General features: G+C 45.5%; 1 protein-coding gene across 2 annotated transcripts; it reads left to right on the top strand.

The window, feature by feature from the left end:
• The first annotated feature begins 357 nt into the window (after positions 1–357).
• Positions 358–25,979, top strand: LOC144158478 (uncharacterized). 2 transcript variants are annotated; one of them, XM_077689377.1, is made up of 5 exons: positions 358–1,305; positions 12,095–12,211; positions 12,275–12,337; positions 15,779–15,872; positions 22,348–25,979. In XM_077689377.1, the coding sequence occupies exons 1-5, from the start codon at positions 516–518 to the stop codon at positions 23,048–23,050; spliced, it is 1,767 nt and encodes a 588-aa protein (XP_077545503.1). In that variant the 5' UTR covers positions 358–515; the 3' UTR covers positions 23,051–25,979. The 2 variants fall into 2 exon arrangements, with proteins under 2 accessions (XP_077545503.1, XP_077545502.1); XM_077689376.1 differs by having other exon boundaries at positions 12,092–12,211; positions 22,348–25,977.
• Positions 25,980–27,944: the final 1,965 nt, after the last annotated feature.

The following is a 27,944-nucleotide window of genomic DNA, read 5'->3' as shown; positions in this document are numbered from 1 at the left end:
AGAATGCTTTTTTGGCGGAAGTTTCACGAGGGAATACAAAAGCAAAGTTGGTCATATTTTGAATGTGTCTGAAGTCATATTTTAAATGCCTATCTTAATTAGTTTTCAATTAAATAAGCGCGAAGGTTATGCCACAGCCTTTCATTGCTTTTTGAAAAGATGTTGAAAAGCATTGGACTGTGGACAAGACGTCGATATAAAGCCCAGTTAACGAGCCGTCGAATAGAGTTTGAACGTAAGCTTGCAGCGCTGTTTATCCAGCGCGGCGTAAAGGCCGAACAATAGAGCCCCTGTTGGCTAACACTTTGTATACCTCCCTGTTCTGTGTGAATACTAACTCTGTGTCATTGACCACGAGTCCTGCTGGAGTCTCACCTCACCTTCGACTAACATTCTGTGACAAAGATAGTCTGCTCGCTCCGTCGGACTGCTGCCCCCGTCAACTCAAGAATACAACAGTTGCGGCGAAAATGGGATTGCCGTGACCCTGGAGGCAGCTGGCCGGAGACAGCAACATGGCGTCGCTTGGCCAGTTCGAGCGATTCGACGAGGACGAGGACTTCGAATCCTTCGTGGAGCGTTTTGAACACTACGTCCGTGCCGTGAAAGTAAGCGACGACTTGAAGGTCTCCACATTCGTGACAGCCATGGGCAAAAATACTTATCGCACGCTAAAGTACCTGCTCGCTCCGTCAAAGCCCGAGGAGAAGGAATACAGCGAGCTGGTCACTGTTCTCAAGGAGCATTACGTCCCGTCGAGGACGGTGATTGGGGAGCGGTTCCGGTTTAATCGCCGGTCCCAGCACGAAGGCGAGAGTGCGGTTGCATTCGCCGCGGAATTAAAAAGGCTAGCGTCATCGTGCGAATTCGGGCCCTTTCTGGAAGAAGCGCTGCGGGACCGTTTTGTGGCCGGGTTAAAAGACGAACCCACCCAAGCGGGACTTATCACGAAGAGCACATTGACCTTTGCCTCGGCATGCGACATCGCCGAATGTGTTGAACTAGCTCGGGCCGAGTTTCAACAAGCTACTAGGCAACCGGAGGAAGTGAATGCCGTTGGTTGTCAGACGTGCGGGGCAAAGCCCGCAGCTAGAGCTTCAGCCGACGGAACGAAACACCCCACCGAAGCGGCCGAGTGTTTCCGCCGCGGCGGATCATCCCACGACGGAAGATCGCGCCCGTTCCGGAAAGACGAGCGCCGTCCGTTCAAGCAAGTGGGACATCTGGCGAGGGTCTTCAAGGCTGCATCGACACATGCGGTGCGAGCTGTGGACGACGTCAATGACAACCGAGACACCATGAAGGGTGAGGACGGACTTGTGCTTCATAACATATTTGCCTGTGACAGTAGCCACCTCTGCTATACGGTGAACGTTAAAGTGGCAGGTTGAAGTGTGAGAATGCAAATCTAAAGGACGGGCTGGAGTTCTGATTGTACCTGAATGTGTTTTCGTGAAGTATTGGTTCTCGTACGAGGCTTTGAATGTACGGGGGCGTTCCCATGCAGACTGGGGAGCTTGAAGCTACAGGTGCCGTGAAAAGTAATTGGAGCACAGGAGCTGTGGCCGTACCGCATAGGAGCACCGTGTAGCTGCACCGGCGGTAAACGAAAAGAGCAGAACACAATGCGCAAAACCGCTGGCCTTTGCATGTGTGAGTACGGCGCAGTAGCCCCTTGTTTTGTACGGCGTAGCAAACTTTCTGTTGGCTAGGATTGTGTAACACGGAAAAATCGCGTAACAGTGCCTGTTTCGCTTTGTGTCAAGGTCGCTGCATGAGGCCCGCCTGGGAATGATGCGCATGGAAATGTTGTCTAGGAGCCTAGTGCGGTGGCCGAGGTCAACTCAAGACAGAGCGAACAGTGAAGTTGTGTGCGACGTATCGTGAGCAACAGAAATTTCTGGTGCCCGTGGACACAAATTCAAATTGGATGGAAGTGATTGGGATGAAAACGATGAACAGCGGAAAGACGATGGAAAAAAAATGGCTGCGGCTTAGCTGAGCTAACCCTGGATATGCAAAGCATAAGCATGGCTTTGTTTGGTTAATTCTTGGTTTCACTTGTTCAACCTTTCATTTAGCTCTAGTTATTATACTATTCGTCCAAAGACGGAGGTTGTCCACTGTTGTGGTCCCGCTACCGGCGTTTTCAGAGTCGAGCGGCTCGCTCTTCAGTCTCCGGCGCTTGCTTCGCGCGCTTGGCATTCCTCCAGTGAAGCAGCTCATCCAACATTATCCGAGGGGTAGTGAGACTGCGCTTTCCGCAGACGGCACTGCGCTTTCTGCAGGTAGCCAGTCACGTAATAGTTCACGCACTCTGTAGTGTCCACAGAGGTCCCAGCAGCAGGCAGGATGTCATTGCACTCCCATGCATCTGTTTCAATGAACCCATCCAATTTTTTGCGGTTGGTTGCAAGGTGAGTCTGGGAGAAATTTTTTTGCTGTCCTCAAAGCATGCTGAAATGCTGTAAAGTCGACAATGGGCACCTCTTCATTAACCTCACAATTGCCGAAGTTTGGTGGATTCAGAGGCGTCTACATGCTGAGTGTTCGGTACACCTGCAAAAATGTCGGCATATTTGGGTGGTCATTGCCACCCGCAGCCTGACGGGCTTTCCCAAAAACCGTTCCAATGGATCCTGGTTGAATTTCCTGGTCAGGACGTACTTGAATTTTTTTTCACTCAGCAAGTATTTGCGAAGGTCGACAGTTGATTTCAATGTCACCCTGAGGCCGTCAACTGGGGTTTTTGCTAGGAACTTTTGTTCAGTTATGTGCCCACCTACAAGCTGCTGCTTCCAGGTGTCAAGCCATTCTAGGCCTTCTTTCATGACCCTGAAGCCACTGCTGCCTTGTCTTATTCCTTCAGTGGGGTGCTGCCCGTTTAAGACATCAAACAAGTCATTGAGTTTTCTTGTAAACTCAATAGTGTCATCACAGCCCTGCAGATGTCCTAGACCTCTTTCCTGGTAGTACTTCAAACGACAAGCCATCGAGTTGGTAAAAACTTACGTAGCCTAGATGGGTAAATGTGTCGTGTTATTCTAGGACTCACCTTGGCAGCCCCTTTGTTCATTTTGTCTTGTTTCACTACACACGTAATGCGACCACCTGACCAATTAATTGTTTACCTTCAGGTGGTTTTGCTTCATGAGCTGGTTTTGGACACATTTGAAAAGATGAACTTCAGAAAGCATGTAAACCTTTCTCTCTTCGTCCACGGGGTGTTCAAGGTAATGCCTGCCGTTGTGCTCATCACCACTTACACTACACCCAGAAGCTTCCACATTGTCCTACTTGGGCTGGCCCATCACACACCACACTGTCGACAGCAACGCCGGCCTCTTCAAGAAGGACGATTGCTTGCAAGAGAAGCTAACACAGAACTGTTCCATGGGTTGTGTTCTTTGAAGCAAACATGACCACCGGCTGTGCGTAGCTGTCAGCGAATGGACAAAACATGAACACTAGGGTGTGAGCCGCTTAATCAGAGCTCGGCGCTTCTGTTTTGCTGTGGTCGACTAAGTCGTATCTGAGGGTCCTTGAATTTAGACGCTTCCATTGACGCACCTGCATCTCGTCCACCAAAAGCATGCCGTGCCTACAAAACTCGGGCTTTGTTCGCAGTTTCCTCTTTAGGGCAGAGAAGAACGACTGGTTGAAGGCGCAGCTTTTTCCAACAGCATAGATGTATCTCAGTATGGTCTTGATTGAGAACAGGGGGGGGTACATCATTATCGCGCAAAAACCTTTACCCTGTTGGCGTTGCGTTTGGACGTGGAAAAGCAAGCACACTAACAGCCACTTATCGGCTATTTTCTCCCTTTAGGGAATCCATGGCGCATGGCTGGCAAGCACTTTTCCAGGTGCATTTGTTGGGCTTCTGGAAAGTGAGCCTTCTCAACTGCTCCGCAGCAAGTTCACTGTGATCATCTGTAGTTAGTCGCGACAGGAAGACAGCTCTCTGGCCAGCTTATTTCTGCTTTTTAATGGCTTCAGTTTGACCTGTAGCAAGCAATGTGTTGCTTTCTGAGAATGTCAACCTTGGGCTTAGAGGGGGGCTTTAGTGTATTCTCAGACGTCATAGCTCATTGCACATGCTCTTCAACTGGTGCGTGCGAAGGGTTTTTCGTCTCGCGCAGTAGGTGAATCGTCCATCGTCAGCTATGACCAAGCACTGGCCCTATCTCCAAACAGCATTTCCATCAACATAGCCACACTCAAGGTATACATTCCTGTATTTTTCATGTGCTGGTCCTCCGGGGCAGATTTTGAGGTCATGGACTGCTTTTAATGCCGCACCCACAATGCTCCAGTCGTCCCGTTGGTGCAAGTCGCAGAAGTTTGTAATGGCAGCAGCGGAGATTTATGTATTCAGTGTGAATGCTGCTAGGATAAACTCCGTTCCCTGCACCTGTTGAACAACCATAACTTTGAGAGACAGGCATTCCGGAAGTGGACAGCGCTGATTCCACAAAACAGAAGCTATGCTTGTCGTCCTGAAGCATCGTGTGGTGATTCCACGCAGCATTGGGCAAGATAGCCACTGAGGGCTCTAAACACAGTGTTGTCACAACAGAATCCCTTAAAACACTTGCCGTAAATATTTTGGCCACTGATTCATTTTCGGCCGGCGTGTTTTCTTGACCGCTGGTTGTATAGTCACCGGTTGTGTCATCCCTCCCAGCTTCCATTACCTTTCTGGCTGTATTTCAGAGTGACTTCTTTGCCGGATGCTTTCTCTTTGCTGGGGGTGCGGTAGTTGAAGGGAAGATCGATGGCACGGCATCGTCTGCAAGTGCACACCTCTTCGGTGCATCGAGCAGCACTTCCCCTCCGAACTCTGAAAAGTACCTCTTTTACACAAGCGAGCTCTCAGGGAAGTGCCGACTCAATAGCATCTTTTTCTGTAAACAGGCTCGTGAGGCTGCTGCAGCCTCTATTTGGGATCGCGCAGAACATTAAATAACATCACCTTTTCTTGACAGCTCCATGTGTACTGTTTTATGAAGCATTTGCATCCCATCTCTTTCTTTTCCTAAGCGTGAAGCCTCCCTTACCCCAGTTTCCTTCTGCGGAACACATGCACTTCGCTTTAATGCTGCATAACTTGTTTAAACAGCACCGTCCCAAAGCGCTGGCAGAAAACAGGTTAGAAGAGCAACTACATGCAATGTGAAAAGCACGAAATGTCGCACGGCAAATTATTGTCTGCTCCTTCGCCGTTGTCGGTCACGCCACAGGGAGCAGACGACTGGTTACGAAAGCTGCCAGGAAGGCTCGTCAGTTTAACGCTACATCAGTTGTTAAAACGGTACCGTCCCGAAGTGTTGGCAAAAAGCAGGTTGTAAGAGCAACTACATGCCAAGTGACATGCATGAAATGTCGCACGGCCATTTATCGTCTGCTCCACCGCCAGAATCGGCCAAGCAGCGGCGAGCAGACGACCGCTCACGAAGGCTGCCGAGAAGACCTGACGGGGAGCGGAAAAGATCCGAATGCTTCCAAGTAGCTGGCACTTGAGCAGATTCATTTCTCTCGTGGTAGAGGGCGCTGCAGTCAGTGGTCTCGGCGGTGTCCGTTCAGCGACTTGATTAAAACGATGAAAACGGGTTTTGCCAGGTGCGTCCTCACCTAAAAGTATTGGCCGCGAGGCCCACCACTGGAGAGGCCGGCGCTGCGATCGTTTTGACATCACTTGTAGGATCACCGTTCCTATCTTGCTTCGTAGGTGGCTTGCAGCGCGTGACACTTTGCTTAGGAAGCGAATTCTAAAAGTATTTTCGTGTTAATTTCCTTCGTTTGAAGTTAATTCTCAGTGCATCAAGCGCAGTTTGACCTCATGGGGTCTTTATAACCGTATCAACTGTGGTAGATTATCCGCAAACACCATGAGCGTGGTGGTGTATTACGTATGCGACCGAAGCATAAGCAGCGGCATGTTTCCCCGATCAGCAATGTGTACTACGACGATCGCCGAGTGAATTTTCTACATTTCCCTTGTTTGCAAGAAATGTATAAAGCAGGAAATCGTGACGCGTTAGCTGCTCGCAGAAGCACACGCACCCGCCGTGCCTGCCTGCACGGCCGACGGTGCGGGTCGAACCGATGCAGGTCGCGGCAGTAACAACTTGTCACCGCTTTTTAAAATCACACAAGTCTGTGGAAAAGAAGTTCGAGATTGGTGAAAGTGGATGTTAGTGTGATGAAAAATTCTAATAGGTAGTGTCATCAGCTCTGGTTTTTAAAGCGATGCTCAAATATCTGCCGCAATTTACGCCGACCGGCCGCGGAGGTTGATCCCGGCAGCGCCGGCCCGCTCCCGCACGGTGCGGCGAGCGGTCGAAGGATGGCTATGCTTGCGCGCAAGAATCGGCCGAGACCGTGCAGGTATCTTGATCATCGATCGCTTCAACGGAAATTACCGCGCTTACAGAGTTCCCAGCGCGGTGAAACGTTCTGTTAGGAACTGTCACACGCAACTCAAACGGCGATGAAATATCTGCTGCGATGCCAAGCCTAAAGTTCCCAACATTCGATTACGTGCATCCGAAGCCGGCTGCGAGCTGTTGGAGAAGGCCCTCCTGTCGCGCACGCGCGTGTTGAGTTTGCGTTCCTCTAACTTCTTGGGGGCCCCCAACGCTCGGTTCTCCTATTCTAAATCTCCCCATTACCCGAAATCATTACGACGTGTTTCACCTCGTACGCAGCCTCGCCTTCTGTGAGCAGTCGTGAGTTTCAAAATTGATGCTTGAGGAAGGCCGGCTCACTGTAAACATACAAAACACGCTGCAATTATAAATTACCATGCCGAGCACCTAATGAAAACTAAATATAGCCTTGTCCAAATCCGCTAAGGCGTTAAAAACTCGCTTTCATACTGTTGATACATTGCGGACAAGTCGCGAAAAGTAGACATCAGCCGTGCAGAGTACAGGCTATGGCAGTGATCGTTATTCAAATCCGGGCATGACTATAAAAACATCATAGGGGAAATAGGCACTGATTAAGCCAAACTGCAGACATAACAATACTTTTAAGCATGTGCGGCGAAGCAATCTGATGACCGTTCTCGCGTAGTCATTCATTTACCAGGGAATACGAGCAGTTCGCATGGTGAGACCATAAGTGAGCGACGCGTTTCCGTCGCTGTTACAAGGTGTTTCCTTGCACACACATGCCCTGTCACAAGTATTTCATAATGAATTTTCTCGGCATCAATTGCATCGTCCTTGGAGTTAGCTGGCTGCGTATATGAGCTGTGGGTCGCGATGGTAGCAACTACCTGAACGCCGCCATGTTGCCGGGAACAAGCGAGTTGCCAATTGCTTGCCCGGATTGTTTGGTTTACAGACAACTTTCTTCGTAATTTGCATCAAATCACCAGGAGGGGGCGAGACGGTGGCCACAACAAAAAAACACGATTCGGCGTCCTACAAGTGACGTCACTTATAGGTGGCGCCACGGTATGTCCTCAAAGCGAATATCTTACACTGTGGCTCAGACGCAGCACTCGGAAAAGACAACCCCCGGAATGCTGCAAGCCGTACCACTAATTACTGATGAACCTCGTGTTGGGGAAGGGATGTTGGGTCATTGGTGCCGCGGGTCCCTGCGCATGCGCGCTGAGTTAGGGCCATTATCTGCCTTGTTCTCTGCTGTGGCTATCGACATAAAAAGAGCAGTTCCTAACCTTCTGGGTTTTTCTATGACTACATCCTATGACCAGTAAAGACGGTCTGCTCACTCCGGCTGACTGCTACCTAGTCAAGAATACAACACTAACGTTAGTTTTACGGGGCTTCCAATTGCAGTGCGAGTATTTGCCACATTTAGGCTCTCGTTTCTTGTCGTTCCGTTGTTTATCATGTTTTGTGTACTATTTCAATTATGGCGATCAAGCGAGCGGGAAAAACTGCTTGTGCTAGCGCCCAACCATGCCGGACTAATGCACTGTGTGCTTAAGAAAACTTCCCTGTGGTTTCATGAGCAATTGTTAATGCATCAATGTGGTACTCGTGGTGGCTTCTGCAAAGATCTGTCTGCCTTCCTGTTTGCTGTACACCCACTGCGTTATGTTTTTCACGTCGCTCACCACAGCCGCTGCATGGGGTAAGCCCTTGAGACCAGAACCATGCCTCCAGCTGGTTAGCACGTGAAAAATACGCGGAACGCACAGCAAATGGAAAATTGTGATGACTTGCATAGTTTTCGTCGACTGGAGGTATGGAGTACAGCAGCAATCATGGACATTCAAGGAAGATTGTTGGGCTAGGTTGTCGAGGGTCATAGAATGTTTTCTTATTGAGTACTAACGGGCTTATGATGCACGGTGGACATGATAGAGAAAAAGTGAGGGCCTCGCCAAAAAGAAGCACTGATTTTATTTTACTCACAAGGTTCGTTTAGTGTCATCAGCCAGTCCCCCCAATTGCGTCCGTCACATCTCTGGTAATATTTACAAAAATCCTGCTGAGATGGATACAAGTTCAATCCCGGCTGCATTGGCCAATTTTCAGATGGAGGTGGACAGCCAAAACGCCTGTGCGTCAACATTTTGGCGCACAGTAAAGATCCCCTTGTGGTCAAAATATCCAGAACCCACCATTACCGCGCGCCCCATAGCTCAGGTGTAGCTTCGGCACATTAAACCCCCATAATTTGAATGTCTAAGATGTGGGAAAATTGCTTGGCTGCCGCGACACATCTGTTGCTTGTTGATTTTGCTCACTGCATTAACCTGATAAGGATGTGCACTGGATTTGAATGACTAAAGAAATAATATGCAAGAATCTGCTGTTCACTGATGCAGTAGCTCCATGTATTGCCTCGAATGGTTCTCTGTCACTTAAAATCACAAAATGGCATATGTGCCTGCATGTGGGCTGTACCTGTCAACGGCCACTAAATGCTCAAGAAAAACATTACAGGTGGAGTTCCTTCGATGATCACCTTTGTATGCAAGGGATTGTTTTGCTTGGAATTTACTTTTTAAAGCATCATAATCAGCAGATAAAGGCCCTGGATCCTTCAGTGCTACTAATGTGAATCTGCAGGAATTGCCTATGTTACTCCAAACATAATGATTATTATGTATTTGATATCATTTATTATAGGATGACAGATATCCAGGGTTTTAAAACACAGATAATTAAGAAAAAATAGCTTCATATAAAAATGTTACTTTACCTGTATTTCAGGAATAGGGAGTGTGTTAAACATTTTGCTTCATTACTCTGACACTGCAACCATTTAACCTGTAAAGAAAGAAAGCTGTGTCTAGCGTTCCATCCTATGGAACGATAAGGAATACTAAGTTCCAACCAGACGGAACCCGAAATGAAGGGCCGAGTTCCAGCCTGACTAAACGCAGCTGTCACTGTCCAGAGAAATGTAACTCACTGTGAGAGCCGCGCAGTCTTTCTTGATTTTTACCCAACCGGTTAAGCGGTTCCCACTCACTGGCTAGCCAGGGCCAGTGTTAATGATTAATCACTGGTAATAAAATAGTGATCGGACTCGAACAGGATGGAACTCCAAACCACTACTTTACATTTGCTTCACAACATGCAGCGAAAGCATTCTTTCTTGATATATACCGAACTGGCCAAGCCGCTTTTGCTCACTGACTAGCCACAATCACTTAATTATTAATCACCAGCAATAATTACAGATGATTGGACTAACTCTCACTTCGTCTGAACAGAACTCCAAACCACTATTCCATGCCTCCTTCACAATACTCAGCGAGAGCAGTCTGCCTTGACTTGTACCCAACTGGCCAAACTGCATCTGCTCACTGACTAGCCAGAGTTGTTTATTAATCGCTGTTAATAATTACCGATGATTGGACATAACTCAGGTGATGGCTACGTCCCCTTGAATTTAGTGAACGGTGTGGTGTGGCCAATTGAGACCGACTGCTTGATCTGTGTCAAGTGTAAAGTTGACGTAAAGTATACCTTTTACGGAACGTCAGCCGTGGCCACAAAAAAAAGCCCAGGACCATACTACCCCTAAGCCGAGGCGTAACCTCTACACAAAATGCTAGTGCTGCAAATAACATCTACTTAACTGGTTTTTCTTTCGTCTGGACGGAACTGTACGCACTTCACGTCAGTTCTATGTGGACAGAGCTTTAGCATGCCTTATTGTTCCGTATTGACGGAATGCTGACACAGCCAAGAAAAAAGCTTGTGTGACGGATGCCTGCAAGAAAACAGCGAAACATGTATGTTGCACGCAGAGCGATAGTTTGATAGGGCTTAAAATCGTGTTTCGAACAGAAGGGCCTAAAAATGCATGCATGCTGTGTCAGTTTTTTATATAAATAGGGGTTGAAGCAGCTCGCAATTGTGCAGTTTTGATACAAATTTGTTTTTCTGCACCAGGCTGCTCCAAAAGCTTGAAAATTCCAAAAAGCGTGCCAAACTGCTCCAAAACAGTCTGAGAGCCAAAATTGTTAACTCTGCTGTCAGTTTCAAGGGGCAAAAATGCTTACTCATGGCATAATTTGCCAGGACCCCCAAGGTGATGCTCTTTGTAAATGTTTGATTGATCACTGCATAAAAAACCCGCTATAATTGTCCCCGAAATAGTTTTTTCGAAATGGCATAATTTGCCAGGACCCCCAAGGTGATGCTCTTTGTAAATGTTTGATTGATCACTGCATAAAAAACCCGCTATAATTGTCCCCGAAATAGTTTTTTCGAAAGTTGAGGTGTCGGGTTGCATGTGTTATATTCCATGCGTTTTTAAACTTTTCTCAACGAAAGTCATTGCAAAGTCCTGAAGAAAAAATAGTTATGTGTACTGCAGGGGCAAATAACTTGTGCGAGTTAGGAAAAAAACGGCAATATTCGTAGTGCTGTATCTCCGGAACGACATTACTGGGCGCCGCCATCTTGGTATGGCAAATATTGGAGAACATGGCTGCCGGGTGAACCAGTTGGTTGTGGTTCAAGCAAAGTGCTCTTTATTGATACCTACCATGGTTTTGGTTATGGGGGTGGCTGGGTTTGCATTTAGTCGTCTGATCTGTGTCGGGAAGTTGGGTGACTGGAAAGATGGAGTTATCAAATACAACGTGGTTCCCGTGATTTCGCCAAGTTGGAGTGTGAGGCTCGGTGCATGCTTGAAGTGAAATTTCAGACTCATTGCAATGTTATAAGCGATGAGTTATTGCTGCCTTTGACAAAGAGCTTGTGAGCGGCGGCAACGGAACGATCGAAACAAGTGGGGGCAGAGGCTACATCCCCGCAAAATGTTCAAGCAGTGTCTGATAGTGGAACGGGCTATTGTTGCACGCTAGTAATAATGGTTCATCTATCTAAAGCGAAATTTCTTGCCAAAACGGAGGTGGCTAAACATTCCACCATTACTCAAATTAAGATCGTAGTGAACGTGCACCTTAGGGATTGAAATGGGAGGGCTGGTGCGGTGCGACGACTGTCATCTCGCATCGCGCAACTTTTGCCATGGCTCTACCGAGTCTGGAATTACAAAAATAATAATTTCAGCATTCACATGATAATAAATATGCCTTACCATTGCTTACTTTTCAATTCTATATTTTGAACGGCACTCCACACTATCTACGCATGAAGCCTAAGAATTTAAAAATGGTTTGTAAAAAGGTAGTGCAGTTCGTACCTTGTGACACCCTGGTAGAAAAAACTTTATTGAAAGGCTGTTTCAGTGTTATGCACATTCAAAACCGAATACCTTCAAAACCCTTCAAAACACATTCAAACCCCCCCCCCTCCGAGTTGCCAAAAATTTGATTTTTTTTGAGGCAGCTAAGGTGACATGGTAAATGTCACTGAATGCTCCAAGTCAAGGTTTTTTTGCTCCAAAATCGAGATTTCGCTGCTCCAGAAACTGCTCCCAAATCTGATTCAGCTGTATCACCCCTGCATAAAGGAAGCTGCTCTAATCATTAGTTTGCCGAAGTCATGTCTAGGGTAAATGGTCTGCATGCCATCATCTGCTGTAAGTGAAGCTGTAGTAAAACTGCGACTAGGGTTACGGGCAGTCCTGTTGCTTTTTAGTACCTAAATTTTATTGGTGGTTGTTTTTGTTTTTCTTCCAGAAGGCACAACGACGACAGCAACCTTGGCACAGGCAACATCAGTGGATGCGGATGAAGCCTCCACTTGGGATGTATCGTGCAGCCGAAAGACACAAGCCACCATTCCCACCAGTGCCATAGGTACCCGCCCTCTTTCATTTCAGTGCCAGTCGGTGTGCAATTCAGACTGAATTTTCTTTGCAGGCACGCAGTCCATTCTGACGTTCTTCATCAGTGCAAGCTCCCAAACAGAAGAGGAATTTGCAGGTTAGGGTTGATGTGTTTTCTTCTCATATGAACATTGTAGTATCAAGCACTCTTCAGAGTTGAAAGAAGCATTGAAACATTGTGATTGTTAGCTGCATTGCAAATCATTTTTTGTACCATTTTTTTTTGCTTTACGCATGGTGGTATCCACAAGCCACAAAGATTTTTCATGTATGGAATGTAAATTGCATTAAGTATGCATGTGGTGGTAGGTGGTGTTGTGCTGGACACATTTTAAAAACTCTGAAGAGGATCTGGGCAGTGATGCTGACACTGAGCAATACAAAATCCAAGCATCCTCATAGTGCCTGTCATAATTAAGCATGATGCAATGCTGTTGAAGCTCAATTAGCCAGCAAGATACCACACAGTTTCTGTGGGCCAATCACTGCAGTGCGATGCCAGTTCTGAGAACAAAACAGCCACAAAGGTCGCGTTTCATATGATAAAATGCAGGCTATCCTGAATGAGTCCTTATTACTGGCAGGTACATTTGTAATATTTGTGAATGGGAGGTGCAGAACTTTGATGCAAAAGAGGTCATTATAATGAAATTTTGGACTGTTCCTATGTACTGTCGGCGTCAACTGAAACGCAAACACGAAAATATGTACCTGAACGCACAAATAGCACTATTTCTTTCCATGAAAGCCAAAATGACGCGTGGCCTAGCTACAAAAACAAAGTTTGGAAAAGTATATTTTTAAATATACCAATACCATGCCATTATATGAACCTTGCGAACAGTGTATTTCAATTATGTACGTTCTGGTTCAGATTTTCGTGTTCGCATTTCATTGACACCAATAGTACATGCTGCCTTCCTCATGGATGGGAGGGTGATTGAGATTGCGGCACTTTTTCTTGTGCGCAAATGTTTAGTGTGTGGTTGTATTAACTAACATAGCAAGATGTTGCTGTTATACTGTGTGCAACCGCTGTCTTCATAGCAAACATGTGAGATGGCCGTTTTTAGAAAGGGTATTAGCACAAGTAATTTGGGCTTGAATCTAAGACACTACGCTTGCGGTTATACAGTGAGGGTTGAAACAAGATGCGTACTTTTGCTACTCAACTTTCCCATACAAATATGCTTTTCAAATAAAGATGAATGGCTTCTTTCACATGCGGCACACACAGCACAGTCAGATACCAGTTTTCTACTCTTGATTTGAGGGGAACCTGACGGTCGTATTGAAATGTTTTGGGTCACCTCGGATTTCTAAGCATTGTCAACCACAAATATCGATCATGTCAAAACCACAGTCATTGCCCAGCCATTGCGAAAGCAACCGGTGATTTGTGAAAAATATCATTCGAAAAGTGTCACTGAAAATGAAAAAAGGTGTTCTTGCATCTTCTGAAATTTTCACCTCTTCAATTTTAAAGGGTGTTATGCAAAAGAAAAATGATCGATTGAGGAAACAAAAGTAAGAATTCAAATTTTTGCCGGCACAAGATTTTGTGGGCTTGGTATAGACCAGGAGGTAATTCTGTCCTTGTACCATAGTATTCATTGGCCGCACACGTTTTAAGAAGACTGCCATACGACCCTGGGCCTGTGCAACAGGCGGTGCTTTCTTCAAAAAGTGTTAATTTAAGTGTCATTATCCCACAGTGTAATATTCCCACTGTTGAGTTAAGCAGATTTTACAAATAGTAACACTGTTGTATTTTCTTGGGTGAAACTAGCATTCTGTAGTTTAATGTGAGCGTATTTCTTGTGGGGAAATGCAAGATAAACAAAAAATTAATGTTTGCTTAGCTTTTTCAAGTTTTTCTGTTTGGTCTTACACATGGCCAACCTGGCTTCTTTAAATTTGAGGGTTCAGGTTGCGGGGTGTATGCAATACCTTGGGTATTAGGGTAATTTATATGCATATGTGAGGTGCTATCTAGCATATTGTCACGAAGCCAAGGACGACGCAGTTGTCTTGAAGGAGAAACAAGTTTATTGGAGCGAACTTGTGCTCCCCTAACAACTCAAAAGAATACAGAGGCGGCGAAGCAGCGGTCAACAAAGTGACTAGCACAGGCGAGTGTCGTAAAATGAATGCCGCGGCGTCTGCTCTGCAGGCTTTTATCTTTCGGTGCAAGTGTTTCTGGAACCGTCGATTCACATCCAGAACATTGTAGATCACAGAAGAATATTCTGGGCTAGTGACGTTAGGGTGAAACAGTCTGCTTACCTGAATGTGATAGCCCGTGCGGCATAAAAGTAAAGAATGTAAGACGCGCTTTGTTTGGAACGCAGATAACACAGCTGGGCGTGGCCCGGCAAAAAAAAACAAAAACCCATACATGGTTCGCGGCAATATCTAACACGCTTCACCTGTTTTCAATATTGGTTTGAAACTTGTATCTCCTACCAGTAGCAGATCCAAGGGTTGGGTGATTGGCCCTCCCCAATGCCACTAACTAATCCACGCCCCCCTTCCACAAACCTGGATACTGGTATTTGGCACATGTAATTTTTTAGACCGCGGCGGGGACCATTGATGTCTGCGGTGAGCAAAGCACCCCTCATTTCTTTTTGTTAGGTGTGATACTGGCTAACGCAACTGCTGATTAAGTGAGAGCGTGCAACTTGCTCTTTCCTGTTAGCCAATTTTTCCGCTTGAAAGAGTAGACAGTCGTTCAGGCTTATTCCGGCCATCAGCGTGGCAGCAAGGAGGGAGCCTTTTTTAAACTAGTCATATGGTTGTCTGTAACATCTTGTTTAAAAAAGCACTAGGTGTTTAACTGAAAACAAATTACATTTTGGTTGGTTGCACCCTCCTCCGCCCGTCTCCCGTCAACATGATTGAACCCTCCCCCCCACCACAAAGTAGGCACCTGGATCCACCCATTTCCTACCCCTCAATGGCATGCTGATCTTGTAATGGTGTCTCTGTGGCAGCTGTGATGTTGAAATGGCAACAGTCGGAACGTGCTGCCGACCAAACATGTAAGAGCACACTGACTGTGCTAGATGTAGAGACGGTACTTACAGAATATTGAAATCTTCGCATACTTCCGGCATTTTGCTGGCCTTTATAGCATTAGCCGAAATCATGTTGGCAGAGACTGCTTGGCGTCATATCACAAAAAAGAAGGTAGAATCTGTGACTTGCATAAGCAAATGAGCACTCCTAGTTTCAGCCATTTTTCTTACCAGAAGTTTTAGGATTTAAAGTAGTACTACCATTTTCTTCAAATCAAATAGACTTTTCTTGTAAGATAACCGCTGATGAAAAATATTTCTGCTCAACACAAGTTAGCATATTTTCTTTTGTGTTGCAAAAGAAATACAAAATATAGTGGCTACAGGTATGTCGTCATATTTATTCACAATTATTTTCTTCATCCTACTTCCCAAACGTTAAACCAAAAAGTGTCTCTGATGATTTTACAATGGTAATTGCATTGAGGGGACTGGAATGTACATTTCTTTTTTTTCACTTCTGGATGTGGACAAAGCTGGAGATGGTGCTGACATTATGGCAAAAGCTGGTTCTCACACGTGCTCCTGCCATGCATCTTCTGGTAATACAGGGTGAGTCAATGCTTGTAATGTCTTTGCTTGTAGAAAAAACAGTACGCAGACCCTGGGCTGAAAACATGAATTCATTTTTCTGAGTGCCAGAGGTTTTATACAGCAAACGTACTTGATAATGATCCTGTACAAGTGGAAACAGCCTCTTTAGCATCAGGTGGAATTAAGAAACCTGCACTGAATATGGATGTCAATATTATCACAGCCAACATTATTTACACCAAAATTGCAAAAGGATATCCATGCCTATTCCTAATCCACTGCATATTTAAGTAGGGACAAAGGTGGTAATTTGGTTAGTTGGCTAACATTTACAGGAATTATAAACTGCTGTCGATGAAACCAGGAAAAACCACACTGCAATGGCTCAAAGCACAAAGTTTATTCTATAGTAGTCCAGTGAAGGAGAGATGCAAAGAGTGAATGAACACCAAATAGAAAAAGTGAAGCTATACGAGTGAGTGGACATCCGGCAATTACTGATATCAAACGGGCACAAAGCTCTCAAGGGGTGCCCTTCCTAAGCTTTTGTGCACGAGCATTCATATTCACGAGTCAGGATGGCAAGATGACTCGCTGTGGCAGGAATGACGAAGCTTGCTACAAACAATCATTTTGCAGCGTCTTGTCTGACAAAAATCATCTTTTTAGAGGAAGGGAGCCAAATGTCACCTATGTCACAACAGTGAGGTGGTTAGAGCTTTTTTATGCAAATGGCACCTATCACATCTCAGTTCATGCATCAGCCGAGGCCATTAAGTTTTCGAAAAAGCACCACAAAATTTCGGCCACATTCTGCCACCTTTATTGCAAACCGAAACACTGACGTTATAGGGTTTTTGGGACACCACACGAGGTACTTGGAGACACAGGTCAGAGACTGTAACACAGTTTTGTAATTATGCGTGGTAGAACATTTATGGGTGGCAATTAAGACTGAGAAAGGCACAACAAAAATAGGCATAGAAAACAGTTGATACGCTTGGATCGTGGAAATACTGTGGTTAACTCCTAAATACAGAAGGTTCTAAGTTAAATCTGATAAAGTGAGTGAATGCCGGTTGAGTCTTGCAGATTTGAAGAATGGGTCCAGTCACAGACGCAGGGAAGAAGGCAGTTGAAGTTACGATGGTGGCATTGTCATCATGTCAGGGCCATGGTTAAGGCCAGTAGGGGATGCAGGGAACAGTGGCACAATGGTCATACCTCGAGCCATTGTACAGGATGAGGACGTGGTGCCTGGTTGTCCGATCGACAGCTGCAAAACACCGTGGTTCTGGCCATCCGGTCAACAGGCCACAGAACCTGACGACTTGCCCGCTTACAGCGAATGCGCTGGGCTGTCCGGTTCCCACCATCTTCCTCCTCTTCTCTTTTCTCGGCATCCTGATTAGGACTCTTAACCAGAATCGCCTTTGTTGTGTTGCACATCGCATCTTGTAGGGATTGACTATACACTTTTTATGTTGTGCTCCATCACATCACACATTTATATTTACCCACCGCTCAGCAGGAGGCAGGCTTTGTGGTGGAGAGAATCTGCAGAGGTTTGCACGAACCCAGGAGAAACCAGAAGACTGATCGGCCCATCCAGGGGGTCGTTATTGGGTCATCCTGGGGAGAAAAAGGTAGAATAACATGACTTTCGACTGTATTTGCTACAATTCCTGAGTGGTAGAGGACTGTCTACTGACCAGCCTGCCGGTCGGTTGGGGTGCCAGGGTGAACGTCGATGGAGGTGGTGGTTGCACGTTGCACCACCCATTCACTGGAGTGTCACCTGCAGAGTTGCGTGTGACTGGGCATACTCCATCCATCACCAACTTGGGATGCACAAGATGCAATGTGCTTCCTTTACGGCTGCGCATAGTGTGCCTGCAGTTGAGGGCTTCCCTCCGGTATATACCACATTTGCATGCCGCAGTAAAGCCGATCTGAGGTTCTCCAAGGGCAACCGTAAAACACCTGAGTTTTCTTGGGTTGCCTGAGGGACTCATGGACTTGTACCATCACTTGCCGCCTCGCGCATGTGTTGTGTGGTGTCAAGTGTGTGGCCACCCCTTAGAGGCCAGGAGAGGAAGTCAAAGCCAATATTACCTGCATCCCAAAATGGTGTAGTGGTCAGGTACCCATGACTGCATTAGCCATGGGTCCCTCAGAAAGGAACAAACCAGTTTTCTTTCTACCACATGGGTGTACCACCACATGCCGTTCAGCTACCGGTACACACCCTATGGAACTGGCATTGCCCGTAGGGCACTGCATGGAGGCAGTTATGGGTAGTGAGGGAGTCTGCAGTCACCACCTCTCTGCACTCTCCCAGAGTGGATGGTTGATGCTCTGGTTGTGTGCACGGGACAACAGTTGTTTTCACCAGCTTTTTTTGCTGAGGCTTTGGCGTTGTCTTTGTTGACTAGTGAATAATACCCCCACGAAGTCATTTACCAAGGTCCCAGGAACCCACCAACAAAATGCCCGATTTTCACCTCAAAATTGAATTGGCATTTTCCAACGGAGCGTCTCTTCAGGGCAATCCTCAAAGTGGTCAAGGCACTGTTTGATTTTGCAATTTCTTCTTAGTGTATAAATGTAAACACCTGGTTAAACTGGATCCACAGAGGGTATAAAAAAATTACACCATCTTACCACGTGGGAACCCTGAGGGGATGAAAAGCCGTGGAGTAGTACCGTGTTAATTGGTTGTTAGAGTAAAGACACGTGTAGTATCGTATTAAATGTCTTCTTTATTTATTGAGTAGTGGGGAACATTTTGCGGCTTCTCGTTCTCGAAGCGAGGAATCCGCTGTTCAATGCTGGCGTTTCGAAGCGTTGTCACGTTGCCGAACGCCATCTGGATCAGCTACTCACCGCTGGCGTTTCAAAGCGGCTTTTCGTTCTCGAAGCGAGGAATCTGCTGCTCGATGCTGCCGTTTACGTTCGGCGTCGCAAGCTCTCGTCTGTGCAGCCTTGTCTTCGGAGGTGCTCGCGGTTCTGACACTGTACTGGCTGGCGCTAGTTGAAGTTGTGCCAGCCAGTTCGCTGACGGAATCGTTGGCGTCCATTTCCAGTCATCGGACGGCACAGTACCGCAGAAGCAACTGAGCGGAGCGCAGATGGGTTTATTTCCGGAGCAGGGGGAGTGGAGAGGAGGAGCAGCGCACATGCACGTGATTGGACAGCTGGTGTGCAGGGGGAGAGGAGGAACAGCGCGCGCTAGTGCACAGGTGGTGTGGAGAGGAGGAGGGGACAGGGAGAGCGGCGTTATCACATCTGTTGTGGAGAGGTGCGGACGCCGGACGATGGAGGGTTGACTAAAAGACGCTTCGCATATAAACAAAAGGTGGAAGAGCTAAGTGGGCTAATTACAGTTCGGAAAGTCGAACCGTTAAGCCTGCAAACCTAATGCACAACCAGTACATATACGGAGGACTTGCTCTCGCATTATCACATCTAAGTGCTCTTTGCACTCTCCTCTGGGACAGTTTTTGCAGAAGTTTACAGCCCAGCTCTTCAAATGGTGCTTTTCTATGTGAAGCATAGATGGCAGCATGGGTTTCGTCATTGGCGCTTTTATTCATTGAGAGTTTGCAGACAAGATGGTGGAATGCATGCCTTGTGTTTCCCGCGCGTTATAAACATGACACTACAGTTGAACCTTGATATAACGAAATTCGCGATATAACAACTTTTTTCAAGTTTTCTATCAAAATTGTTCTAAATGCATGTAGTTTTATCTGGATTTTACGAAGTAATTTCGTGCAGCGCTCCCAATTTAATGAAGTCACGGCAAGAAAGGAAGAACGAAATTCCGGTCGAGGCACGTTTTATTTTGCTTCTCAGAGCCTACATTGAAAGCATTCAGTGCTCGCATTAACTCTTAAAAGGCTACAATGAAAGAAAAGCGGTGAAATCTGCGGTTGACAGCAATTAAAAGCGATGAAAGAAGCTGCTCAAACTGCTAGCAGTCATGGACCGTTTAATAGTGCGGCCACTATTCTGACCCTACGCCAGCGCCCTACTTCAAGCTTTTTTTCTACGCGTCCTTGCTCACGGTGCTGGTGCTCTAGGTTGTGCTCGCTGATAACCACAATAATATTTTGTTGGTGCATCATTAGGCAAGTCTCGTAAGCAGCATGAGCACTCCAAGGAAAAGAAAAGTGTTCCGAACAAGAGCCTGAGGAAGTGTTGGGGAAACCGACGGCCACCAAAGTGATGGATGCCATCGACGTTCTGTGGAGGCACGTAGGCGCACGCGAATGTTTAAGAGCAAGCCTTGTTAGCGCTGTCAGCATACGAGCGTCACGTAAAGCCTATCCTGGTCAAGAAACGCCAACACTGCTTATGGACTTCTTCGCTACGGCTTGAACATCGAGTGCTGGTGGCAATAAATTGCTCTCTTTGAACGTGGTCATCTTCGTTTCACCCGTGTTCGTTAGCTGCGATGCGGAGAAATCGGTTTCTTTAGGGCTTACTGGGCATAAAAGTAATTCCTTAATCGAATTTGGTCGGAAGATATTTAATGTAGGCTTTCTGCTTTAGCGGGCGCACGTAAGCGCTGCTCCACACAGTGAAGTGGTCCACGTGTACTCCACTCAACTCACAATCATGGCTTTATCTCAAGTGTCGTGGTTGCATCATGCGCGCATACTGGAGAGCCTTTGTACATAAAAAAAGTTTTTCGAAAGTTTCATAGCACCCTTCCGCTGTTTACCTGCCGCACCCCTCAGTGCCGCGCCTAAGACTACCACCGAACGGACGAAAAGAGGCATAACTTCGAACCAGCACCTTGCCGGAGTAAAGTTCAAGGGTCATGGACGCGGGTTCAATTGACTAACAGTGGCGTTTAGTAGTAACCGAAATGAAAAAAAGAAAAAGTGGAAACCTAGTCTGGTATCATATTTAATGAGGTGTTGCGGAAAAAGCACCGGTTTTACGGCGACACATTAACTACTGTCGGCTATCCAAATTCAATTGCCTAAGTGTTGAAACTCTTAATTCACACAATTTTCGCGGCCAGTTTTAGTACCAATTTCGCTTTAAGGGTAGAGGTAACTACATAGCAGTTGTTTCTGGGTGATGGGCAAGGTTTTGAAACCTCAATAACTGTTAAATGAACTGTAAAATCGAAACCTCGATTTTACAAAATTCTCGGTTTAACGAAATTTTCATCCCCAAGTACGACTTCGTTATATCGAGGTTTAACTGTAACTGTGGTGCTGGGTTCTCGTGCGGCTTTCTTGTGCAAGCGTGGGTGATGAGGATGTCGGTTTCGTGTTTAATTCAGGTGATGGAGATAATGGTGAGGGCTTGATGTACAGTGACTGAATTTATTGCAGAGTACATTTCAAATGCCTTAGGGAGGGGTATTACACGTGGAGTGAGGAATGACCAATAAAACATTCTTATGTGCCGTAAATCCCTTTTGCAAAGATTTTTGTTTTAGGATGTTGCTGAGGCATTTCACGTCATGAGAAAATTTGGCAATATTGGTACATAATTGTGTTTCTAATGAGCCTTACGGGGTTAAACAGCAAGGACCTTGTACTATTCCCTGCCACATGCCCTGTGGAGGTGGCCACTAACCTGATAGACATACCCACCCACATATATGGTTTCACAGTGCAACCAGAAGTGATGCTCATGCTTTCTCAGATGAAAAGCGAAAGCTTAGGTTTTTTTTGGCTGTGTTGAATTTGAACTGAACTGTTTTACCCATTGCTGTGGGATTGTTGGTGAGCTATATATCTTGTCAAATAAGCATAATGCTGTCATCTTCCTTTTTTGATCAGCGTCCAGACTGACTAGTGAAATGCATTTGTAGATTTCCAGACACACTTTTTACAAGTTTGAGCCTCATTATTAAAAGGGAGAAACTATTTTTAAATGTGCAACTTTAGTGTTGATGCTCTGACAAATTAGGACTGTTTAGGTGTCCTAAGTTTTGTTACAAGTACCAGACACTAGGCTTCTTCCCCAAGTGGTGGGCAGTAATGCTTAGCAGTTGAGATTTTTGGGTACTTTACTGAAGCTGTCTTTTTTAAAGTGCAGAAATAATCTGCTTCTCCATACTGTGACTTACAAAAGAACCTGATATTATTTTTTTATTCGACCATATAGTGAAACAGTTATTATTCATGTAGGAAGATTACTTCAAAGATTACTTCTGATTACTCAATAGCTTGTTTGTGATGGCTTAATTAGATATAGGTTTCGTTTGACAACAATACAAAATGCTGGACATTGTGTGTGATTTGTGCATGTAGAGTTTACTCAGTATTTTTTTAGATTGTCAACGAATATATGTGGGCATGATATGCTCAGTAAATTTTGCCAACCTTGGCCCCTTTCTGATTTGTATACAGTGGGAGTGTTCGCATGAACACTGCAATTTTCAAGTAAAGCAGTTGTCATAATTTTCTTGTTTCCTAATCTCACACAATTATTTCCAACCTTGTTTCTCATTTCTCCCTCTTAGTTTTTCCACCAATGGCAAAAATATCCAGTTTGGAGGGAAGCTGCATTCTTGCCTATCCTGTGGACAACGTGATCCCCAGACCACTTATGGAAAAGTGTGTGCTACAAAGGCACCCTTCATCTGCACTGTTTGTAAAGAAATCTTCCATACAAAACGCAGCCTGAAGGATCACACGAGACTGCACACCGGCAGGAATATCCATGTGTGTAGCACCTGTAATAAGAGGTTTACTTTCAGATCTGCCCTGGCCAGGCATGAAAGAGTGCACTCTGGTGAGAAGCCCTACATGTGTGGCATCTGTAAGAAAAGCTTTTCTCAAAGAAACCAACTGGTTGGACATGAAAGAACACACACTGGTGAAAGGCCGTATGCGTGTAGCATCTGTCAGAAACGCTTTACTCTAAAAGGCAACCTGGACACGCATCATGAAAGGTGGCACTCTAGCAAAAGCACTTGCGTGTGTAACATCTGTCGAAAGGCCTTTACTTCAAGAGCCCAACTAGCTACACATGCCAGATGGCACTCAGGTGAGATGCCCTATGTGTGTAGCATCTGTCAGAGGACTTTTGCTCTAAAAGGTAACCTGCTCAAGCATGAAAGATTGCACTATAGTGAAAGTTCTTACGTGTGTAACATCTGTCAGAAGCCATTTACCCGGAGAGACTGCCTCATTGCTCATGAAAAAGTGCACTCTGGTGAATAGCCTTGTGTGTAGCTTCTGTCAGAAGAGAGGCCTGGTTGTGCATAAAAGAGTGCACTCTGTTGAGATGCCTACGTGTGTAACCTCTGTCCTATATCTTTACTCAAAGTGGCCACCTTGACACGCTTGAAAGATTGCACTTTGGTGAGAGGGTAATTTAGTGTAGCACCTGTCAAAAAAATCCAAGCTGGTTAACCACAATGCATTGCATTGTGAAGGAAGGCCCTATGCAGCTAGCACTTGTCAGAAAACCTTTACAGCAAAGAAAAACCTGGTTAATAAGGCAAAAAAGGCACTCTGGGAAGAAACACCATGTGTTGTGTCTGTCAGAAGAGTTGTACTAGAAAAGGGAGCCGGCTTAATGTGGAAGAATGCACTCTGGCGTGAAGCCTATGTGTGTAATACCCCCGTCACATGGCAAATGTTATGTCATTCAAACTGAATGACATTAGCTGTAAATGACATTCGGCTCGGCCGTGCGGGTCTACACGGCGGAACAAATGCTATTTGATTGTGATAGTGGTGACGATTAGTGAGCTCGCAAAACTGCAAAATTACATTTCAAGCGCATATAGAATGTTTTCACATGTAATATTTAAAAAAGAGTAACAAAGGAATATTTTTTAAAATAAAAACAAGAAAACCACCGATTTAGGTGACAGTAGACATCACAAGCTGAGACAAGTCTGCGAAAAATCCGGATTAGGGCAGCATGCGCACTGGGGACGAGATTTTCTTTTTTGTTAGCACTTGCTGGTCTTTTTTTATTAGAACAACAATACAAAAAAGAAAATATAAGTTTACTGACAGTTTTTAGAAACAGTATTCTTTGGTTTGTTACTGAATTTTCCTGTCTAGGGGCGCGCTACTGCTGTCGAAACTACTCATTCGGCTGCCAACTGAGGTGTAACTGAGGTCCGGGACCTCAGTTAGCCGGTAAATGTCATTCGCCTTGAATGTCATTCGGTATTCTCGTGTAGCGCCGAATTAATGACATTTAGAGCGAATTAAATTTGCTGTAAATATCATTAGATCTGCCATGTGACAGGGATATAACACCTTTCAAAACAGGTTTTTTTAATCTGACCTGGTTTGTCATGAAAGATTTCACTGTGGAGAGTGGGCCCTGTGTGTGTTACATGTGTCAAAAAAACTTTGCCGACAAATGTTCACTTCTCAAGCACGAGAAAATGCATACCAGCAAATACCCCATGTCATCATGTGTCGGGGAGGTTGCCTAGGAAGGAATCATTTTTTGGTGTTCTGTTTCTGAGATGCCCTTTATAAAGGTGGTAACTAAGCAATGCGCAAATTTCAATTTACGCTCATGGAGCAGATATCTGCTCGTGATAATTTTGATGTAAATTATTTGTATAGTTGGCAAAAGTGGCCAGCTGCAGACATGGTCAAGGCATTTTCCGAGGTGGCCACTAACATTTACAGTACCGCACTACTGTTCAGTAACTTCAGTGACAATTGTAAAGTAACTCAAGGCCCCAAATGGGGTGGTAATTACTTTGTGTTTGATGAACTGTGCAAGTGTTTTAGCAGTTGCACTAACCATGTGACAACTCACAGATGCACTAAGCACTTGCGTATAATGCGAGCGCACGTGTGCACTGTTCTGGCCCTTTATTTTTTTTTCATCGGGGTATGCCTCGCTTGTCGAAGATTTGCTCGCTTGCGAGGGTGTTTGTGCCCGTTCAATTGATGCGCACCCTATCGGCCATGAGTGTCGTGCCTATTGCACCGTCTGTGGCACCACTGACAGTTGAAACCACGGTGAACCAAGAGAGACCAATTGCAACCAAGAGAGCTCGTGGTATTATGTCTTTCTCTTATTTTTTTTTTAATTCGAGATTTTTATACTCCAAAATGTCACGTCAAAAAGCAGTCTTCAGATGGAAAGGGGCTTTAAATGAGTGAAGAGCGGCGATTGGAACAGGAAGCAGCCGAATCCAGCAGAGAGGAAGAAAAACACTTACCAAGTAGGCCAAGCATCTCGCACATCAAGCCGAGCAGCTGCTTGGCGGCGGCAGCAGCTTGCTGAAAGTGTGAGCCCCCCAGTGCTATTTCATTGTGGGAATATATTGTGCAAGTGTTTCGGATTTTTTGGGGCAGATAGCTCCAACCAGTTTACATTTGCTACCAAGTGGCAAATATAATGAATGTTGGAATCTTCCATTACATGAGTCGGTAAATATGTGTTAATTGATCTTGGAACTAAGGGCGAGGTTTTCGAAATAAATCAAAATATGGATAGGGGATCACTCAAATCGCTTGTTATTGTCCTGACTGACTTTCACCTAGATTAGTTATACATAGCCCGAATTATGTTTCTATATGTTCTCTAATACGGCTAGGTGCTTTAATACCGTTTGAAGTTGAATTGGACGAAAGCAGAAGAATAATATTTCAGTTATTTATAACAATAATCTCTAACGCTGAGAATTCATCCAACATAAGTTTGAACAAGCGATTAAATTTGCCTAACAATCCTGAGAAAGTTTTTTAGATAATGCAAACAATAAATTGTCTCGTTTTTACAAGCAGCGATTCGAAGTTAGGGTTCACAATAGTGTATTCTGGAATTATATCATTAAAAATTGTGTTCCTAGTGTAAAGAGCGACGCCCCCACCCTTTTTGTCTGTCCTGAATAATAATTCACACTTGTACCAGTCAAGCCGAACAACCTCATTATAGTTTCTCGTCTGCCTGCTTTCATAGTTGCCTTGTTTTATATGTCTTTTTAGTACAGAAATTGTTACAGTCAACATGCAATACAGGAAGAGGTTGACGAATAAAAACTCTGGCAATGCTATTGAGCATGTTTCTTGGCAAACTGTACGAGCATATCAGCCACAGCAGATGGCCACTGTCAAAAGCATTACATGCACGTAGTGCATTATATGGCCTTCTCTAGATTTGATAAAAAGGTCTTCATGCAGTTGTATGCTGGTATGGTATGCTTAGCATAGCTGCCAGGTTTCCCGAATTGTCCGGGAGAATCCCGAATTTGCATGGTGTTGTACGAGTGTACGACCGAAACAAATTTCCCGAATCAGCACCCACGTTTTGCCAAACCTTTCTCCAAGTTTGGCCGCATTGCGCCAAAGCTGCCTGACAATCCACTCCAATCCTACGCGAATTGACATCGTTATCAGTGAAGAGCTTAAAAGGCATGACCGGCCAGTACCAGTGGTCGGTCAGTAACACAGAAACGCTGAATGCGAGAGGTAGCTCAGCATAGCAAAAAAAATTGCATTCAGTGACACAAGCCTCAGTCGCGTTCTTTTGGCAAACAGGCGTAAGAGTGGACATCGTTACGCCCTACAGTATTTCCAGGACTTCCTGAAAAAGCAGCGCCAGCCGCGTCAAAGATTAGCAACTCACCAGTGGTGGAGCTTGTTAGTAATTTGGGCGAAACAGTTCAGTACTACTCTGTTGTAACTAAATTAAAAATGCATGTAAATTATTCCCTTCTGTCACTACTTATTTTTCTATCCCTCTCCCCCCTACCTCCCCCCCCCTTCGTTAAATATCCCTGCAGCCATCTCGGCGAACGTGGCAGGTACGGCTTAGGGATGCTAGTTCATCCCAAGGTCAGGCATGCTGCCTTGTTAATGAGGTACACGGATGGAGAATACCGTATTTTCCGGTCTATAAGTCGCACCTTTGCACAAGTCGCACCCGCTTCAAAATGACAGTTTTTCTAAAAAAAACGTATATAAGTCGCACCGGTGTATAAGACGCACTGGTATACAAGACGCACTTGTTAATTAGGTAAACTGATAGTGAATCATATCGTGCTTGGCCTGTTTGGCCATTGGCAAAGTTTGGACTGCCAGAGAACTTATGTTCTTTAGCATGCATTTGGTCACGGAATACTTGTCTGTTTAGCCAGTCGAGGACTTTACACCAAAGGCAAGCGTCTGGCCACGGAGATTGTTTTTTCATTGGTCACCATACGTCCGACGACGAACAGCACGCATCCGCCCACAGATTACTTGTTTCCTTTTTGGCCAGGTGAGGTCGGAAGACGAACAGCAAGCATCTGGCCATGGGGGCTGCGTTGTCTGTTTGGCCAGTATAGGTCCCCAGATGAACGGCAAGCATCTGCCCACAGAGTACATGCTTTCTTCATGGCCACCATACGTCTGATGACGAACAGAGAGCGTCTGGCCACGCAGTAATCGTTTCCCATTTGGCCAGCGGAAGGCGGAACACGAATGGCAACAGTCTGGACACCAATTCTTTACTGTTTGGCCAACAAAGATCTGAAGACGGATGTCAAGCATCTGGCCACGGAATGCTCGTTTTCTCTGCGGCCACTTATCTAGAAAAGATCTCCGGACAGAGAATCGTGACGACCTCTGGAAGGAGGGGTCGCGGTGGGCGGGAAATATAATGGTGCGGGGGAACGAGCCGCTTATCCACGGGGACTCTATGGCATGCAGTAGCATGGTATGTAGCTTCACGAGTGCCTGGCGGGGGCAGTGACCTCTACCGCGAATCTCCCTTTCTGTGAGTCAGCTAATGATGGCCATTATAGGCAGAAAGATCTCTCCTTTAGTTAATAAGCTCTGATAAAGCAGGTATGGCTGCTGACATCAGACTTGCTTTAACTGACATACTAGTGTGTGGGATGCTAACTTAAACTTCAAACATATTTTTCGCGCCGAAGCTGGCTTAAACAAAAAGGTACACCTAAATGCTACATTTTCATCAATGCGAGGATATTAAGTTAGCGCCGCAAAGGCGACGTAAGGGCATTCTTTTTTTTTTTCAAAAACGAAAAACGGCAGCATTTGCAATGGATCTAAGGAGCATTCGTGTTGTGTTTGGAAGCACCGCATCACTCTGGTTACTTCAGGCGTGATACCCATGAATAAAAGC

Source organism: Haemaphysalis longicornis, unplaced genomic scaffold, assembly GCF_048455015.1.
Source record: "Haemaphysalis longicornis isolate Haplotype H1 unplaced genomic scaffold, Haemaphysalis longicornis Haplotype H1 scaffold_10, whole genome shotgun sequence".
NCBI classification, from domain to species: domain Eukaryota; kingdom Metazoa; phylum Arthropoda; class Arachnida; order Ixodida; family Ixodidae; genus Haemaphysalis; species Haemaphysalis longicornis.
The sequence above is the reverse complement of the archived record's forward strand: the minus strand, read 5'-3'. Positions and strand labels throughout refer to the sequence as shown.